This window comes from Penaeus chinensis, chromosome 2, assembly GCF_019202785.1.
Source record: "Penaeus chinensis breed Huanghai No. 1 chromosome 2, ASM1920278v2, whole genome shotgun sequence".
Lineage (NCBI taxonomy): Eukaryota > Metazoa > Arthropoda > Malacostraca > Decapoda > Penaeidae > Penaeus > Penaeus chinensis.
Window position 1 is genome coordinate 31,852,160 of NC_061820.1, and position 19,465 is coordinate 31,871,624.

Here is a 19,465-nt window from a genome sequence, read left to right on the forward strand (position 1 = left end):
TCATTACTATTACCATTAGCATTTTGATCAATACCATTATCATTATCATTGCTGTAACGGCTGTCAGCTGTGCTATTATTAATACTATTATTTGTAGTATTTGCAGTATGAATATCAGTTTTGATATTAGTTTTATCATAATCGTCAATAATATCGTTATTGTTATTTTTTTCGGAAGCATTGATTATTATCATAGTTATCATTAAAATCACAGTTATCGGTATTATCGTAATCCCAAGAAAATATAATTTTATTATCGTTATCATCACTATCACAATCGCCATCACTTTTACCATTACTTCCAATCACTATCATCATTAATGCAATCACTATTAAATGAGTCATTGAAATTATGATTATCATCACTATCATCAAAACGCATCCGTATCGGTTAAATGGTAATATTATCATTATTACTTATATGTGTACCTAGCTTTCATTAACATACTTGCATTACATGTCGTGTAATAAATTCATCACTAATGCAGAATTATTATCACCGCATTATCGTCGTTAGCGATGTTGTTATTTGCGCTACAGCCCTATTTTTTCTAATCGCGAAAGCAGTTCTCATTTCCATTATTAGAAATCTATTCTCACCGCTAAAACCATCAGTCATAACAATGACGTCACAACTTCCATCAAGACGGCGAGCATATAAAGGGGCTCCTCCTTCTGCCGAGCACCACAGCTCTCTCAGCTCCTACGCAACCAACACCAACATGAGAGTGAGTGGCTCTTGCCAAGTTGATATTCTCTTTGCACACAGTTTCTTTTGTTATACTGAGCTCAACTTTTCTCTGAAGTTTCTAGAATATGATTAATATAGTAAACAGTCTAGAACAGTGGTTCTTAACCTGGGGGCGCACCCCCCTAGGAGGGCTTCAGTATTTTCCAAAGGGGGTGCGAGCCCTTGGAAAAAAAAAAGTTATTTCGAATTATCTTTGTTACTCTCTGAACGAGAGCATGGTCACATAATGGAAAGTCTAATCATCATATTGTCGCTCATTATAATTCTCCTTAAAATCAGGGAGGGAATTTTTATTTACAGATGCAAGGGAGGAGTGGAGAGGAGTGCAAATAAGGGGGCCGTGGTTGTTAAAAGGTTAAGAACCACTGGTCTGGAACTATATCACTATTTTGTGTGTTGCCTTTTTCAGAGAGAATTCTCACATAAATGCTAATTCACGCTAATCTATCGCAGATCTAGGTAATTTCTTTTATATCAATATCCTTGGTGTGGCGACGAGAACGAGATGCAACAGTCAGAATTACTCAGTTCCCTCACTAGATTCCCTTCGTCCACACCCATTCCTGCGCCTTTCATGAGCCTGTCTCCCGCAGCTGATCCTCCTAGTGGGCGCCCTCGCGGCTGTGGCCTCCGCCGCCCCCCGTCCCGACTCTCCTCCCGTCTACGGCGCTCCTCCTCCGACCTACAAGCAGCCAGGAATGCCCTTCGAGTTCGCCTACGCCGTGCAGGATGACTACTCAGGCAACAACTACGCCCACGCCCAGACCAGCGACGGTCACGTCACCTCCGGATCGTACAGCGTGGCTCTTCCCGACGGCCGAACCGAGATCGTGGAATTCACCGCCGATCACGACAACGGCTACGTCGCCAACGTCGCTTACGAGGGGGAGGCCTCCTACCCCGCCCCTGCCCCCTCCTACCACCCCGCACCCTCTTACCCCGCCCCCGCTCCCTCCTACCCTGCTCCACCACCCCCTCCCACCTACGCCTAAACGCTCCACCTACACGTAAGCAGAATCTGGACGGGACAACTCAACGATCGACCCAAAAATCCACACACAAGTCAACCCAGACGTCTTGCGGACCCAACTTCACCAAGCGCTATTCACCAGCGACTCATGAAGCTTTCTGACTCACCGTTTCACTCCTGCAAGCACTCGTCCCGTCCGGCCCAGTTCCTGCTTGCTTTCCACGACTTATCGCATCGTCGCCTCCCTCTCCATCCTTCACCGTTCTTGCTGTTATGGGTTATAATCTTTTTAATATATTCCTTTTATAACTAGTGTTAAATTATTTTTGTAAATAAAGGCATATTTACGGAAACAAATTAATGCATTTTTTTCACAATGACCGAATCTGAAATGTGAAGTTAAAAGCTACTTACATTTATGCAAAGGTTTACCAAAAGTTAAATCTATCAGTTCGCCTCTCTCTCTCTCTCTCTCTCTCTCTCTCTCTCTCACACTCTCTCTCTCTCTCTCTCTCTTCCTCACTTCGCATGCTTTCTCTTAATTTATTTGTTGCACGAAAAAATGCATCGATGGCTAACGTTTCTTTTCACTGTCATTGCTTATTGTGTATTAAATAGTAGCCATGATCTCTACTTATAATTCATTAAAGAAATGAAAATAAAATGTATTCGGACGCAATGCCGAGTCAACAGCATCCAGCACCTGAGCCTTAGTTCCAATCCGTCCAAAACTCAAAACGATTTTAGCCGCAAAACCTTCGGCATTTCATGACCGTCCTCCAGTAAAATATGGACAACAACCATCTGTAAAGTAATGACTAACGCTAGATAATGAATAGCAAAATAGTCTTCCTTGCCGAACCGAAGCCAGTCGTGAACCCAAAGATCGAAACACCAAAGAAGCTGACTTTCTGAAGCCCGTTTCGACGTGTGAATGAACAACCTCATCCTAAGTTTAAAGCAGTATTATTGTTATTAGCAATGCTATTAGTATCATTATTATTACGACTGTCATTATCGATTTAGTCTTAATCATCACTATTATTGTTGTTATTACAGATATTTTTATTATCATTATCATGATTATCTTCAGCATTATCATTATTATTATCATTATTATTACTATGATTATTGCTATTATCCTCAGTATGGTTATTACTATTATCACTATTATCATTGTCATTATTATTGGCATTATTATTATCATCATAATCAGCATCATTATTGTTATCATTATATCATTATTACTATCATTGTTTCACTGTTAGTATTATTGTTATTATCTTTATCATTATTATCATTAGCATTATTATTATGTTTATTATTAGCATTATTACTGTTATTATCATTAGCATTATTAGCGTTACTATTGTTATTAATAATACTATTATTCATATACTCAACATTATTATTATTTATCATTATGATTACTATTATCTTCATTATCATTATCATCATGTTTGCTATTATTATTACTATTCTATTAATATTACTATTATGGCTGTCAGCATTGCTATTATTGTTATTATTTTTAAGATCATTATCGATAGTACTAATATCAGTATTAGTATTGTGGTTATCATCATCGGCGTCATTGTTATGTTTTCAGTAATGTCTTTATCATTATTGCTATGTTCTTTAGGATCATTATCATCCTGATTATTACCACATAGTTATCATTACTATCATAGTCTTATTGTCATTATAATCACTCTCGCAGTCGCCATCACTTTTATAATTTTCTCCGCCAGTATCATCATTATTCTAATTACCGCTAAAATATCTAACATGGAAACTATGTAAAAAAAATATATGTTGATCACTAAACCTCAAAATCAATTCGTATTGAGTGAATTACAGTATCACCACTGATTTCATGTGTACCTACCTTCATTACCATACTTGTATTAAATAGCATATATAACATTCCTCACTAATATAGTATTAGTATCACTTACATTATCGCTGTTAGGTATGTTGGTATTTGCACTGCAGCCGTAATTTTACTCTTCGCGAAAGCAGTTCTCATTTACATTATTAGAAATCTATTTCTCTCCGCTCGAACCATCAGGCATAACCGTGACGTCACAACATCCATCACGGCGGCGCTATAAAGGGGCTCCTCCTTCTGCCGAGCACCACAACTCTCTCAGCTCCTGCACAACCAACATCAACATGAAAGTGAGTGGCTATTGCAGATGGTATTCTCTTCGGATGTCCTTTGACCTCAACTTTTCTGTGAAGTTTATAGAGTAAGAATGATATAGTATACAGTCTAGAACTTCTTTGTCTTTTGACTCAATATGTAGCATTTTTCTGCAAGGAGAATTCTCACATAAACGCCATTCCACGCTAATCTATCGCAGATCTAGGTAATTTCTTTTATATCAATATCCTTGGTGTGGCGACGAGAACGAGATGCAACAGTCAGAATTACTCAGTTCCCTCACTAGATTCCCTTCGTCCACACCCATTCCTGCGCCTTTCATGAGCCTGTCTCCCGCAGCTGATCCTCCTAGTGGGCGCCCGTCGCGGCTGTGGCCTCCGCCGCCCCCCGTCCCGACTCTCCTCCCGTCTACGGCGCTCCTCCTCCGACCTACAAGCAGCCAGGAATGCCCTTCGAGTTCGCTTACGCCGTCCAGGATGACTACTCAGGCAACAACTACGCCCACCAGCCCAGACCAGCGACGGCCAAGTCACCTCCGGATCGTACAGCGTGGCTCTTCCCGACGGCCGAACCGAGATCGTGGAATTCACCGCCGATCACGACAACGGCTACGTCGCCAACGTCGCCTACGAGGGAGAGGCCTCCTACCCCGCCCCTGCCCCCTCCTACCACCCCGCCCCCTCCTACCCCGCCCCCGCTCCCTCCTACCCTGCTCCACCACCCCCACCCACCTACGCCTAAACGCTCCACCTACACGTAAGTAGAATCTGGACGGGACAACTCAACGATCCAAAAATCCACATCCAAGTCAACCCAAAGGACCACCACTGTGTCTTGCCTCAACCACCCGGACACAACCTCACCAAGCGCCATTCACCAGCGACTCATGAAGCTTTCTGACTCACCGTTTCACTCCTGCAAGCACTCGTCCCGTCCAGCCCAGTTCCTGCTTGCTTTCCACGACTTATCGCATCGTCGCGTCCCTCTCCATCCTGCAACGTTATTGCTGTTATGGTTTATTTCTTATTAATATATTCCTTTTATATATTCTTAATTATTGCCATATTCAAAGTGCTCATAGACGACTGTCAACTTTAATCTTGTTAAATTATTCTTGTAAATAAAAGCATACATACGAAAACTCTTTTAAAATTTTCAAAGCAAAATTTATCGTAATGTCTGAATCGGAAATTTGTTCAGTTACTGAGAATGTTTTACCAGATACTGAATCAATCAGCTTGTCTTTCTCTCTCTCTTTCCTTGATTCTTTCCAAACCTATTCATTCTGATCAGAAAATCCCGAGATGATACATGACCCCATATATATTCTTTATTTCTCTAATAAATATTTACAAACTTCCTTCTGTCCTGAGAACCTTCTTGTTTTATACTAACATGACTGATTACCTTTTGCCAAGCTATTTCGAAACATATACATCACACCTGCCAACACTAGTTGCTCAGGCGTCTGTCGAAACGTTTGATCCGTAATGCAACACTTCGAATGCTCTCTCGGGCACTGATGGCATGCAGCTTGGCATTTCTGATGAATGAGTAAATAGTGACTTAAAAAATAAGATAGTGTATAACAATCCTCCCTGACCTGGCCTCGAACCTAGGTCACTCCGGGTATAAGACCGGAGGGCCAGTACTATACCAACCATGCCACACGCCCCACTAAAAGGAGTGTGCAACTAGGATCTAACTAGCTTCCATAGACATTACTCATACATGAGTAATGATAGCGAGGTTTTACACACACTCCCCGTGGGCACTCGGTGGAAATTGATTTAGAAAGATGTATATATATGAAAGATGGCCCTCCGGTCTCATACCCGGAGTGACCTAGGTTCGAGGCCAGGTCAGGGAGGATTGTTATACACCTATATCAATGCGGTATTGCATTATTCCATCTTTCATATATACACCTCAGTATCTGACTTCGGCTTCGAATTTCTAAATCATTTTCCACCGAGTGCCCACGGGGAGTGTGTGTAAAACCTCGCTATCATTACTCATGTATGAGTAATGTCTATGGAAGCTAGTTAGATCCTAGTTGCACACTCCTTTTAGTGGTTCGTGTGGCATGGCTGGTTTAGTACTGGCCCTCCGGTCTCATACCCGGAGTGACCTAGATTCGAGGCCAGGTCAGGGAGGATTGTTATACACCTATATCAATGCGGTATTGCATTATTCCATCTTTCAAATAAGATAGTGTAAATGGTTCAGTCAGAAAACGTATCTCCCTTCCCATTTTTGGCTACTAGAAAACTTTTTTATCTATTTCTCATTATTTATTAATTCGTCAATGTCTATAATTTACCTTTTTTTTTATATCAGACAACATCCAGATCTGAAAATGTTTCTTCGCCGCAAAGCGTTTGGAATTCCACGAACAAATAACAAATAACAAACGCTACAGTGACAAAGAACACTAGAAAATAAATAACAAAGTAGCTAGTCGCCCTCGCCGAACCGAAGCCGGTCCTGAACGGAAAGATCGGAACACAGGAGAAGCTGATTCTGCGAAGCCCGTTTCGAAATGTGTATGAGCGACCTCGTCTTTAGCTTAACGACGAATTGGGAGTTGTTGTAGTAGTTTCATTGATATTAGTATCATTACCGTTATTTTTATCATCGTTGACATCATCATTATTGGAATTGTTATTGCTGTTGTTATTATCATCGTTATTATAATTGACTATCATTATTATCGTTATCATTATGTTTTTTATCATTGTCATTATTACCATCTTCATTTATATTATTAACAATATTAATATTATCATTTTTTTATCATTATCATTGTTATTATCATTTTTAATAATCATTACCATTGTTATTATCATTTTTTCTTAAAATCATTACCATTGCTATTATCATTATTTACCAGTTATTATCTTTATTGTCTTTATCATCATTATCATCATTCATTATTATCATCTTCATTACAATTACTATCATTATTTTATTATCGTTATTATTGTTATTGTTGTCATTGCTGTTGTTTATTATCATTGCTATTATTATTATCAGTGTTTTATCGCTGTTATTGTTGGTTTGTTGTTGTTGTTGTTACTTATCCTCATTATTATCATTATTATCTATCACTATTGTCATTATTATTATTATTATTATTATTATTATTATTATTATTATTATTATTATTATCATTACTACTACCATTATTATTAGCATCATTATTATTATTATGATTATTATTATTATTATTGTTATTACTATCATTATCACCATCATTGCTATTATTGTTATTATTATCATTATCATTATCACTATGAATATTATCATTATAATTGTTTTTATGGTTGTTGTTGTGGTTGTTGCTGGTATTATTATTAGCATTTTTATTATCATCATCGCTATCATTTTAATCATTCCTATTCTTTATTGTTATTATCATTATCATTATCATCATTGATATTGTAATTACAAAGATTTATGATCAGTTTGATTATTCCCATTATCATCATTGCTATAATCATATATTTCTGATCATTACTACTATTCCTAATATTGTTTCCATCATTGCTATTGTTATTATTGACATGTTGATTGTTATTGTTAAAATTGTTATTATCATCACAGTAATCACTGATATAAAAAGTATAAAAACATATATTTCATTTTCATTACCATCACCATTCTTCATCGCCATTAATTCTACTATTCTCTCCATCATTATCATTATCATACCTGTCATTATCATCACCTTCACTTTTAACTATATGATAATCTGTCTTCATTGTCATACTTGTATTACATATCATTATTAATAGACTAATATAAACTTATCACCGACATTACTTTTGTTAGTGATTAGGGTGTTTGCACACATCTACAATTTTACTATTAGCAAAAGTAACTCTAATTTACATTATTAGAAATCTATTTCTCACCGCTAAAACCATCAGTCATAACAATGACGTCACAACTTCCATCATGGCGGCGAGTATATAAAGGGGCTCCTCCTTCGGCAGCGCACCACAGTTCTCTCAGCTCCTACGCAACCAATATCAACATGAGAGTGAGTGGCTCTTGCCTTGTCTTTCGAACTATTGCATTCTCTTTGCATGTATTATCTTTTTACACTTTGACCTCAAGTTTTCTGTTAAGTTTACAATTTTTGATTGATATAGTAAAGAGTTTAGAAACATTTTTATTTATTTTTGACACAATTTGTTGAATTTTCCTGCAAAGATAATTCTCACACAAGGTCATTTCTTGCCTTAACAATTTCCCTCACTAGATTCCCTTCGTCTATACTCATTCCTGCGCCTTTCATGAGCCTGTCTCCCGCAGCTGATCCTCCTAGTGGGCGCCCTCGCGGCTGTGGCCTCCGCCGCCCCCCGTCCCGACTCTCCTCCCGTCTACGGCGCTCCTCCTCCTACCTACAAGCAGCCAGGAATGCCCTTCGAGTTCGCCTACGCCGTCCAGGATGACTACTCAGGCAACAACTACGCCCACGCCCAGACCAGCGACGGCCAAGTCACCTCCGGATCGTACCGCGTGGCTCTTCCCGACGGCCGAACCGAGATCGTGGAATTCACCGCCGATCACGACAACGGCTACGTCGCCAACGTCGCCTACGAGGGGGAGGCCTCCTACCCCGCCCCTGCCCCCTCCTACCACCCTGCCCCCTCCTACCCCGCCCCCGCTCCCTCCTACCCTGCTCCACCACCCCCACCCACCTACGCCTAAACGCACCACGTTAACGCAAGCTCACCGGTAAAGCTCAAAGCATGAAACAGAAAATGCCCCCAGAGGCAAACCGCAAACAAAACCCAGTGTTTACTCCTTGCTCCTCATTCATAAACTTTCTTGTTGTTACGTTTGCAATACATTCAGTCTGTCACTATTGCCATATATTAAGTGCTGATGGACGAATGCCATTTGACACTTTAATTATATTAAGTTATTCTTGTAAATAAATGCAGATTTACGAAAACTTTGACGTATATTTTTTAACAGTGATGAATTCACCCGTACGTTTCACTCTCTCATACTCTCTCTCTTAATTTATCCATATCAGTTTGTTACTTCCGCAGATATGTTTCGTATGGTCAGTACATCCAATATTTTTTTCTATAATTTGTGTCCCAGAACATGCGCTGTGAACATTAAACATTTCATCTTATTTTTCATAATTGCGATTGTTTTAAATACGCCTATCGCTGCTTGTATATATGTATCTACCTATTAATAATAACAATAGTATATATCACAGCTCCTAACACCGAGATGATTTGTCGTCTGTCGAAATGTTTTAACGATAAGCTGTTCCGTCACATTATCTGTTTCATGTGTCTGTAACAGGAAGATGCATTTCACTGGCTGTATAGAGCATTACATATTTCATGAGTAATTGTAGAGCAAGAGCATATATACACCTCGCTTCTGCTTTTAGATACTGGAATACGATCTTCCTATCTCTTGAGCGTTTTGTTTTAGATTTTTTAAAGAAAGTCGACGCTGTACTGAAGCAACAGTTGGGCATGGAGGGTTGAACCTCCGTGCCGATTGGCCGATAGATTGATAGACATGGTTCAGAACTGAAATGATTCTTGGCCGCACAGACCCTGGTACTTCACAAACGCAGCCTTATGATAGCTAAATAAATCAGATTTATGTGATACTTCATAATTCTAAAAAAAATAAAATAAAATCGATGACCTGTCTCACCGACCCAGTGCCGTTTGGTAGGCCATTTGGGATCATGACTTTGACTTTCTCAAAATCTAAAGGAGAGGCATTTTACTTAGTTGTAATTACTTGACTCTCGCCACTACGGGAAGTCAGACATAGAAAGCCCAGAGAAAGCGACTTTCCGAAGCCCTTTTCGACAGTGCCTGGTCACCCTCCCTCTCAGCCTCGTTGGCATTAGTACAAACATCGTTAATAGTAGGAAGACTATTATCATCATTACTATCATGATCATCAGCAATGTCACTATCATTGTTCTTCCCATTGCTGCATTCACAGTTATCATCGTTATCCATATAATTTTGTCTTCACTAGCATCGCCATCACCAAAATATTTGTTACCTATTATCACAAATCACCATTACATAATGTCACTTCATATTGCATTATTAATGTTTGAACTAGTAACAGTGCCGTTATTACAACTATTTGTACTTATTCTTGTCATATCATGCTTGTATAAAATCTATCTTGCGGTCATCATTGCCAGTAAAACAATATCATTCATACTTGTTAATTTTATGTGCAGCTACGATAAAACCAGTATTTTCCTTATTTTTACAAATTATTGCAATTTACATTTGTTGTCGCTAAAACCATCAGTCGCAATAGTGACGTCACCGCCTCCAGGGCTATATGAAGGTCTCCCTTCCTCAGATTGAGAATCACAGCTCATCCACGTCCTCCGCGACCAACATAAACATGAGCGTAAGTCGTACTCCATTTGTCGTTCCGATTATTGAAAATACCCTTTTATATTTTCTTTATCTTTCCTCTCACCTACCCTAGCAAGATTTTTGAAAAACAGTCTAGAACTGAGTCCCGGTTTGCTGCATTTTCCTGGAAAAAATCAGTCGTCCTGATACGAGATAAGACTTTCCCTTTCAATTCTATAATGTCCTTACCAGTAAACCTGGTGAGTCATTGATATGACAGTGTAAGCAAGTTTCAACAAACAGTTGTCTCAGAGCGATGCTTCATTCGTCCACACCCATTCCTGCGCGCCTTTCATGAACCTGTCTCCCGCAGCTGATCCTCCTAGTGGGCGTCCTCGCGGCTGTGGCCTCCGCCGCCCCCCGTCCCGACTCTCCTCCCGTCTACGGCGCTCATCCGACCTACAAGCAGCCAGGAATGCCATTCGATTTCAGCTACGCCGTCAAGGACCCCTACTCAGGCAACGACTACGCCCACGCCCAGACCAGCGACGGTCACGTCACCTCCGGATCGTACAGCGTGGCTCTTCCCGACGGCCGAACCGAGATCGTGGAATTCACCGCCGATCACGACAACGGCTACGTCGCCAACGTCGCCTACGAGGGGGAGACCTCCTACCCCGCCCCTGCCCCCTCCTACCACCCCGCTCCCTCATACCCACCTCCCCCACCCCACCTACATCAATAATAGAGAGGGAATACTTTTCATGCTCAAGTCACACTATTAAAGCTCCCATGTCACAAGGCAAACAAATATCTTCAATATCACATACCTCATTACCTTCACAATGGAAGTCATTGCAACAACTGTCGACTCCTTTGCTTAACCACAGACTGGCAACTGGTTTCCTTCCCTATACTTCACTGTCTCTTCTCTAGGGAACTGTGATGTCTTTAAAGTTTTGATTTTCAGTGTATGTAACTAATGCCATGCACGGCTTTATAATGCGTGTATAGGCCTTTTAGCCATGGTATTCTTGTAAATAAAGATAATTCGTTAAAAACATTGTTAATTTTCCCCACATATTTTACAAACGCACACACTGAAAACAGTTGGCCATTTTCAGCATCTTGTTTAAATGTTTAAACAGCTAATTCAGTGCTTCCTTAGGTATTTGTGGGAAGCACAAATATTCTAGAATATTCTAGAATATCAGTTTGATATACTCTGATTCATCTAGCCTTTTTACAGCCTTTCAGGGTTGCGATATAGAGTAACCAGCACTGTGCTGTTTAGGAGACCCAAGCCCAAGAACGTTAAGCATTCAGCTTTAGTCAGAACCAGAACGTAACACAGGTGCCATTTGTTTTCCTGACTGGGACTGAGTGAAAGTTCTATGACGGTATGATATTTATTGAACAAGTTGCACTCATTAGGGAGTCATCACCAATTCAATCACAGCAGAGGTGATGCACGTGGAAACCAACACCAGATGTACTCAAAAATAACTCACGAACATTTACCCCTAAGTTGGCGTCTCAACTCCATAAGTATTTTTAAGCAGAGTATTAGCACGAAAAGAAATACACTAAACCCTAATTTAAACAAGTTAATCTCCAACCCAGAATGGAGATTAACATAAAAAAGAATAGTGCTGAGGAACTCTGAATAAAAACACTTGTGTAACGAAAGAAAAACGTGGTGTAAGAAACAATTTAGCGTCGGAAGCCAAGTAAACAAAATAAAACACCAAAAAGGCATAGATCACGAAGACTGCCTGAACACCCACAAGGTCAGGCAGGAATCGACTAAGGCAAAGTAAAAAGAAAAAAAAAAAAAAAAAAAAAAAAAACGGCAAAGACAAGCTTAAACGGTCCTAAAAATATGGGCGAGAATGTGGAAGTTCTTTCTCCCAGGAGGTACGGATCCTCAAGCTGGGAAAAAGAAAACAAAACAACAACCAATCATAAAAACAACAAAAAAAATAAGTAATAACTCAGCTTAAAATAGGAAATGGCACACACGGATCCGCAAGCAGTGTCTCTTCTATGTGAGTGATCTGACCCTTTGTGAAATCAAAGTGCTGCTTTGGGTTTTCGTGGAAGAGAGTGCACCCTGCAAATAGTAATGCAGCAAGTTACACGCCAATGTCCAACAGAGACCAGGTGTCTCCTACACACAACCATAAGAATACTTATCTTGCGAAAAAACACGGATTCGTCAATCCTGGCGTGAAGCTAGGTAAATCCAGAGCGAAGTAAATCCAAAGCGAACACATTACCGAGAGCGGAACCACTATTCGCCATAGAAGTCAGGACCGAACTGTCTTCCCCTCACAAAACCAGGGGTATTTATACCCAAAAATGATACGCAAAGCTTCGGAAGACCAAGCCGATAGTTCGGTAGTCCAAACAACCCAAAGGATCCGAACCACCATGAAAAGATAGAGGCAGAGAAAAACAAACAACCAAAATATGTAACAACCATTACTCTCTTCAGGGGTTATATTGACACGTTGGAAGCGTCGCCAAAGAGATAGAATATTTTTTTAAAAATAATAAAAAAGGAAAGGATACCTAGGAAAACTGGTAATGTACAATTTACGTGAAAACTGTGCATTTCGGGCTGTAACTCTCTACGGTATTGGACTTAGAAAATAAATAAATCTTTATTTTTTTCTCGGAGACTTCAACACCATCCAAGTAACGAGACTTATTTTTATAACCATGTTCATATTAGTTCTTAACACTGTCTTTGGCGGCTCGTATGGCTTTGGTCACGGCTTATGAAGTCGCACTAGAGTCACGTGGGCGAGGTGCGAATGGCGGGTGAAGCACCAGCCTCGTGCGGGTGCTCAGCGAGTGCGCCCGCATCGATGGTGGAAGCGGAGCCCGGGACGAGCATCGCAGAGTTCCCCACGTCCTTTGTTCCGTGGTAGAGGAGGCAGGCATGTGGCCTCAACCACTCGGCGCCGGAGGACGATGTCAGTCCAGGCGAGATCAACATTAGAGTCGGCGAGTGCGCAGCCGTACACTACAATAATAATTATAATAATAATAATAATAATAATAATGAATAATAATGATAATAATAATGATAATGATAATGATAGCAATAACGATTATGATAATAATATTAATAATGATAATAATAATAATAATAATAATAATTATGATGGTAATAATAATGATAATAATAGTAATAATGATAATGATGATAAAAGTAATAATAATAATGATAATAATAGTAATAATAATAATCAAAATAATGATGGCAACAATAATGATAATAGTGATGATAATGATCATCATAAATTTTAATAATAATAGTAATGCTAATATTAATGATAAGACTACTGCTGATACTAATGGTAATTATAAGAATAATAATGACAATATTGATAATACTAATAGTAATAATGATAAAAATGGTAATAATAATAATGGTGATGATGATTATAATCATAACGATAATAATAATACCAGTAATAATAATAATAATGATAATAACAGTAATAATAATGAAAATAATAATAATAATGATAATAATAAGGATAATAATGATAATAGTAATAATAATAATAACAATAATAAGGGTGATAATAATGGTAATACTTATAAATAGTATAATTATGGCCATCATCATTATTATTACAAATACGGCTTTTTTTAAACTGTGTTCCGTATTTCTGATATCAAAAGTAACGATAATAATTTTGCTATTACTCTTGTCATATTTTGCTATTGATAAAGATAATGATGATAGTATTGGTGATGATAATTGATACAATAATACTAATAGTGATAATAATTGTGATTAAGATGATTATCATCATCACCATTACTATTTATATCATTATCATTTGTAGTAGCAATAATAGCTGTAGTTGTAATTGTTGTAATACTATTGTTATTATCGTCATAAATATAATTATCATTGTCATTGTTGTTATCATTATTATTACTATTAACATTATCACTGTCATTATCATTACTACTACTACTATTACTATTATTAATATGATCATTATCATGATTATCATTAGTAGTAGTAGGATTAATATTATTTTTATTATCATTATTATCATCATTATCATTACTATCATTATAATTTTCTTTGTATTACTATTGTTAATATTATCATTGTCATTATTATCATCATTATTATCGTTATCATCATTATTGTTATTATCATGATCATTATCATTATTCTCATTATTATTAGTGTAATAATCAGTTTTTAGTGTTGTTGTTATTATTATTATTGTTATTATTATTATTATCATCATTACTTTCATTATTACTAGTGGTAGTAGTCTTATCATCATTAGCATTGGTATATCTATTATAACTGTTACTACTATCATAATTATCATCAATACTGTTATTGTTATTTTTTTTGTTATTGTTATTATGCTTTTTTTTTTCTTTCTTTTTTTGTCGTAAGTATCACAACTCTACTTCTATCACTTTGCCGCTATTGTGACGCTAGAGTTACCTTTATTTAAAAGTATACGCAGTGCAGATTTGTAGCGGACATTAAGGTAAGGCTAAGATGCAAAAGATACCTTCGCAATTTCATTTTATTTATGAAAACAAATTTAAAAGGTGAAACGGGGGTGCTTTTTGGACGTTCATGGGCAACAGTTAACAGTGTATGGGAGTGTGTTGTCATATACGATTGATTACGATAATGTAGCCTAAGATCCCACTCGACCTAGCGTTGGATCCTCCCCAGTGTTAGACTAACTTTAATCTGCAGTATAGATTCTACACATTGTCAGTTTGTCTAGAGAGGAGGAGGACCGAGTCACCTCTGACTGATATCGGCGGATCTGCGAATACAGGTATTAAAAGCGTGGTCAAAATGAATGTTGGAATGTGGGGAAATAGAGGAAGGAATTAGAGTTGGAGAGTGGAATGATGGAGGGTGACGGGCACTTTGGTTTGCCTTGTGGCTTTTATGTGCCTTTTGATGGTGTTACTTGGGTTTTAGAACGTTCTCTCCTTTGGCCTCTTTTGATGCTCAGGGAGGAGCCACTTCGGTGCATCTGAGATGGACGGGTTTTATTAATGTGGGTGGGGTGGGGGAGGAGGGTAGGAAGGGGCAGGGGCGTGGTAGGAGGGAGCGGGGTGGTAGGAGGGGGCAGGGACGGGGTGGGAGGCCTCCCCCTCGTAGGCGACGTTGGCGACGTAGCCGTTGTCGTGATCGGCGGTGAATTCCACGATCTCGGTTCGGCCGTCGGGAAGAGCCACGCTGTACGATCCGGAGGTGACGTGACCGTCGCTGGTCTGGGCGTGGGCGTAGTCGTTGCCCGAGTAGGGGTCCTTGACGGCGTAGGCGAACTCGAAGGGCATTCCTGGCTGCTTGTAGGTCGGGCGAGGAGCGCCGTAGACGGGAGGAGAGTCGGGACGGGGGACGGCGGAGGCCACAGCCGCGAGGGCGCCCACCACGAGGATCAGCTGCAGGAGGGAACAGGGAATTCGAGCTGAAATTCATCCACGGAGAAAAGGAGCCTCGTTGGAGAGCGGGAAAATTCCGAAGAAAGACACTTGAAATTCCGGAAATCCCTTATATATAACCGAAAGTAAGCTCTTGGAAACAACAACGAAAGGTAACATTAAGGGAACAAATGTAATGAATGATATTTCAACGGCAAAATATTACGTAGAAGAATATGAAGTAAGGGAACTGAAGAAGGGACAGAGAAATTGCGGGACAAGATGAATAGAGGCAAAGTGAGAGAGTAAGAGAGAAAGAGAGTTAGTGGAGAGGAACGGAGAGAGAAGGTATTAGTAACTCAAAAGCCAGAGAAAGATTTTTTATCAAAAACTACTCACTTTTGCAGACATGTTGGTGTTGGTCGCAGAGGAGCTGAGTGAACTGGCTGAAGGAGGAAGCCCTTATATACTCATCACTAGAATGGCAGCTGTGACGTCACTCTTATGGACAGCGGATACTGCACCAGCATATGGCAAATGATAATAACGTGAAAGCAGTTGTAAGGTAAGGTGGTTCATAAAGATAGAATAACATATATGCCATGATGCCGAAGACCTCAATATCATTAGCGCTATTCGTAAAATTAGAAAGAATTCCTACTCCTGCAGCTTGCAATATTCAAGATTCATGAATTTAGTGATGATAATGATACTTTTCATATTAATAATGACGATGAAGATAATTATTGTGTTGATAATGATAATGACAACGTCAGTGATAGCAAAAATATAAATCTAATCAAATTGATAATAGTAACAATAGTAATAACTGCAGGTGGATATCCAAATCTGCATCACTTTTAACATCCACGTCTGCAATAATGGGTGTTATGTGGAGATAATACTTATACACTGACACTGAAACGTGTACATTGGTTGGGGAGAAAGAGAAAGAAAGAGAGAGAGAGAGAGAGAGATAGAGAGAGATTATTATCTTTATGATTATCATTATTGATTTTATTGGTACTTTATACACACACACACACATGAATATATTTAACCAGCCATTCATTCAACTGCAGGACATAGGCCTCTCTCAATTCCCTATTGAGAGGTTATATGGCAGTGTCACCCTTGCCTGATTGGATGCCCTTCCTAATCAACCGCAGTTCGGCGCGCTAACACTTGTGCCACGGCGGTGACATCCCCTACGACACCTGCGTTTGACTTCTCAAGGCGATATGTCGTTTTCTCGGGCTCGAGCTAGCAGTCAGAGCGCAAGCCATATATATATATATATATATATATATATATATATATATATATATATTATATAATTTATTTATCATTATCGCTATTGCTGTTATTGTCGTTATCCTCATCACTGTCGTTATTATCATTATCCTTGTGATCGTTATCATTGTTATTATTATTAGCATTACTGTTATCATTATCATTATGTTATCATCACAATTATCATTAGCATTATTTTTATTTTATTCTTATTTGTTATACCTTTATCATCGTTAATATTGGCACTATTATCATAATCATCATTATTAGCATTATTATAATCAGGTAGGTGGATAGATAGATATATAGATACATTGATAAAGAGATAGAGAGGTGAATTGATAGATCGATTGATACTTGGATAAATTGATAGATATATAGATAGATAGATACATTGATAGATAGATAGGTAGACAGATAAATTGATAGATAGATAGAATGACTGATGGATAGAAAGACAGACAGACAGATAGATGGATACATAGAGAAAGAGAGAGAGAGGAGAGTGAGGGAGGGATATAGATAGATAGATAGATAGATAGATAGATAGAAAGAGATAGAGAGAGAGAGAGAATAAACCATGAGTGTTTTTAATCCTTTTAGCAATGAGAGGGGAGCAGAGGAGTGGGAAGATTCAGTGCCTCCGTTTCGGCGCAAAAAAAAATCATTGTCTGTTCGTTTCGCTTCACTCACATGACATGTAAGCTTTTTGCCAAAAGTATCAGGTGAGAATAGGGACATAAATGCAGATTAATGACAATTCTCTGTCTCAGACAATTATGTATATTTATATATATATATATTTGTATGGTTATCTCTGTTATTCAGTAACTCATTTTTGTATATGATTTTGTTTAGTCTTGTTACTATTCTGCATCGAAATCGATTCCTAAGTTCCACATGATGTTGCTGAATCGACGCCGAGCTCCACCCTTATCGGGAGAGAATTCGCACAGCATTCGTCACTCTCATCAATTCCGTGCGAGGAGCAGCCAGAACTTTACTTTACTTTACTGCTGGTCTCTCGCACAATCAGCAAGTCAGAACCCAGAAACGGTATTCTGGGAAATAACGAGTGAGAGAAAATATGCTGAGTTACGATCTATATGCAATTGACGCCGAGAGAAGGCGGGAAAAGAACACCATTTTATTGATATTCGAGACGGACGTCCAACTACAAACCAGGACAGATGAGAGATCATCGTCACAAGAAATAAACGGAAATGACAAAGACTGAGAAATGTGAATATAGATAAGACATTATTAGAAACATCGGTTTGGCTCGGTTTTACTAAGAAGAATAAACTTCAATCGATTAGCTTTTATTTACGAGGATAAAATGTTACATATGAATGACCCACTGACGCCGACTGCCTCACCCGTGAAAACATGAACAGGACGAGTGAGCGAAGGGGTCAGCGAGCATTGCAACGGACTTCCAGGAGGGGGTAATGAGGCGTGTACTGTTTGGCGAGCGCCTTGGCTTGCCTTGTGACTTGTGTGTGAACGTTGATAGTGCAGCTTGAGCTTGGAAAGTCCTTCCTTTGGCGTTAGATTTGTCGACAGAGCCGCCTGCACGCTGAGGATGAATGGGATTTATTGATGTGGGTGGGGTGGGGGAGATGGGTAGGAGGGAGCGGGGGCGTGGTAGGAGGGAGCAGGGCGGTAGGAGGGGGCAGGGGCGGGGTAGGAGGCCTCCCCCTCGTAGGCGACGTTGGCGACGTAGCCGTTGTCGTGATCGGCGGTGAATTCCACGATCTCGGTTCGGCCGTCGGGGAGAGCCACCCTGTACGATCCGGAGGTGACGTGACCGTCGCTGGTCTGGGCGTGGGCGTAGTCGTTGCCCGAGTAGGGGTCCTTGACGGCGTAGGCGAACTCGAAGGGCATTCCTGGTTGCTTGTAGGTCGGGCGAGGAGCGCCGTAGACGGAAGGAGAGTCGGGACGGGGGACGGCGGAGGCCACAGCCGCGAGGGCGCCCACCACGAGGATCAGCTGGAGGAGGGAACAGGGAATTCGAGCTGAAATTCATCCACGAAGAACAGAAGCCTCGTTGGAGAGCGGGAATATTCCGCAGAAAAACACTTGAAATTCCGGAAATCCCTTTTAGTAAGCTCTTGGAAACAACAACGAAAGGTAACATAAAGGGAACAAATGTAATAAATGAATCTTGTTCCGCTAAATCACTGTTATTCTATTGAACTTGTTGATAGATTAAAGAATGATATTTCAATGGCAAAATATTACGTAGCAGAATATGAAGCAAGGGAACTGAAGAAGGGGCAAAGAAATTGCGGGATAAGATGAATGGAGACAAAGTGAGTTGGAAAGAGAGAAAGAGAGTTAGTGGAGAGGAACTGAGAGGGAAGGTATTAATAACCCAAAAGCCAGAGAATTTTTTTTTTCAAAAACTACTCACTTTTGCAGACATGTTGGTGTTGGTCGCAGAGGAGCTGAGTGAACTGGCTGAA

The 19,465-nt window shown here is 39.6% G+C and overlaps 5 protein-coding genes across 5 annotated transcripts; 4 read left to right on the plus strand and 1 right to left on the minus strand.

Moving 5' to 3' along the window:
• Nucleotides 1-631: 631 nt before the first annotated feature.
• Nucleotides 632-2,078, plus strand: LOC125032945 (cuticle protein 18.6-like). Its single transcript, XM_047624353.1, has 2 exons — nt 632-728; nt 1,345-2,078. Exons 1-2 carry the CDS (start codon nt 723-725, stop codon nt 1,741-1,743), a joined length of 405 nt encoding a protein of 134 aa, XP_047480309.1. The 5' UTR covers nt 632-722; the 3' UTR covers nt 1,744-2,078.
• A 2,240-nt stretch (nt 2,079-4,318) lies between these two features.
• On the plus strand, nt 4,319-5,248 carry LOC125029483 (cuticle protein 18.6-like). The gene is given in 2 exon segments (XM_047619392.1): nt 4,319-4,396; nt 4,399-5,248. Coding segments are annotated over 2 exon segments (294 nt in total). The 5' UTR covers nt 4,319-4,333; the 3' UTR covers nt 4,630-5,248.
• A 2,647-nt stretch (nt 5,249-7,895) lies between these two features.
• Nucleotides 7,896-9,053, plus strand: LOC125035851 (cuticle protein 18.6-like). Its single transcript, XM_047628150.1, has 2 exons — nt 7,896-7,933; nt 8,209-9,053. The coding sequence occupies exons 1-2, from the start codon at nt 7,928-7,930 to the stop codon at nt 8,605-8,607; spliced, it is 405 nt and encodes a 134-aa protein (XP_047484106.1). The 5' UTR covers nt 7,896-7,927; the 3' UTR covers nt 8,608-9,053.
• Nucleotides 9,054-9,561: 508 nt separating this feature from the next.
• Nucleotides 9,562-11,326, plus strand: LOC125036751 (cuticle protein 19-like). The gene is made up of 3 exons (XM_047629611.1): nt 9,562-9,807; nt 10,267-10,317; nt 10,639-11,326. The coding sequence occupies exons 2-3, from the start codon at nt 10,312-10,314 to the stop codon at nt 11,008-11,010; spliced, it is 378 nt and encodes a 125-aa protein (XP_047485567.1). The 5' UTR covers nt 9,562-9,807; nt 10,267-10,311; the 3' UTR covers nt 11,011-11,326.
• Nucleotides 11,327-14,831: 3,505 nt separating this feature from the next.
• Nucleotides 14,832-18,983, minus strand: LOC125034679 (cuticle protein 19-like). Its single transcript, XM_047626583.1, has 4 exons — nt 18,596-18,983; nt 17,691-17,702; nt 16,104-16,150; nt 14,832-15,725 (listed from the first exon to the last, which is right to left on the minus strand). The coding sequence occupies exons 1-4, from the start codon at nt 18,882-18,884 to the stop codon at nt 15,333-15,335; spliced, it is 741 nt and encodes a 246-aa protein (XP_047482539.1). The 5' UTR covers nt 18,885-18,983; the 3' UTR covers nt 14,832-15,332.
• Nucleotides 18,984-19,465: the final 482 nt, after the last annotated feature.

Bases quoted from the DNA above. Each gene is read 5' to 3' on its own strand.
- LOC125034679 (XM_047626583.1), bottom strand. From the start codon at position 18,884: ATGCCCTTCGAGTTCGCCTACGCCGTCAAGGACCCCTACTCGGGCAAC. The intron at 15,726-16,103 runs GTGAGTAGTTTT...TCCCTCCTGCAG, and splicing joins ACACCAACATGTCTGCAAAA to CTGATCCTCGTGGTGGGCGC.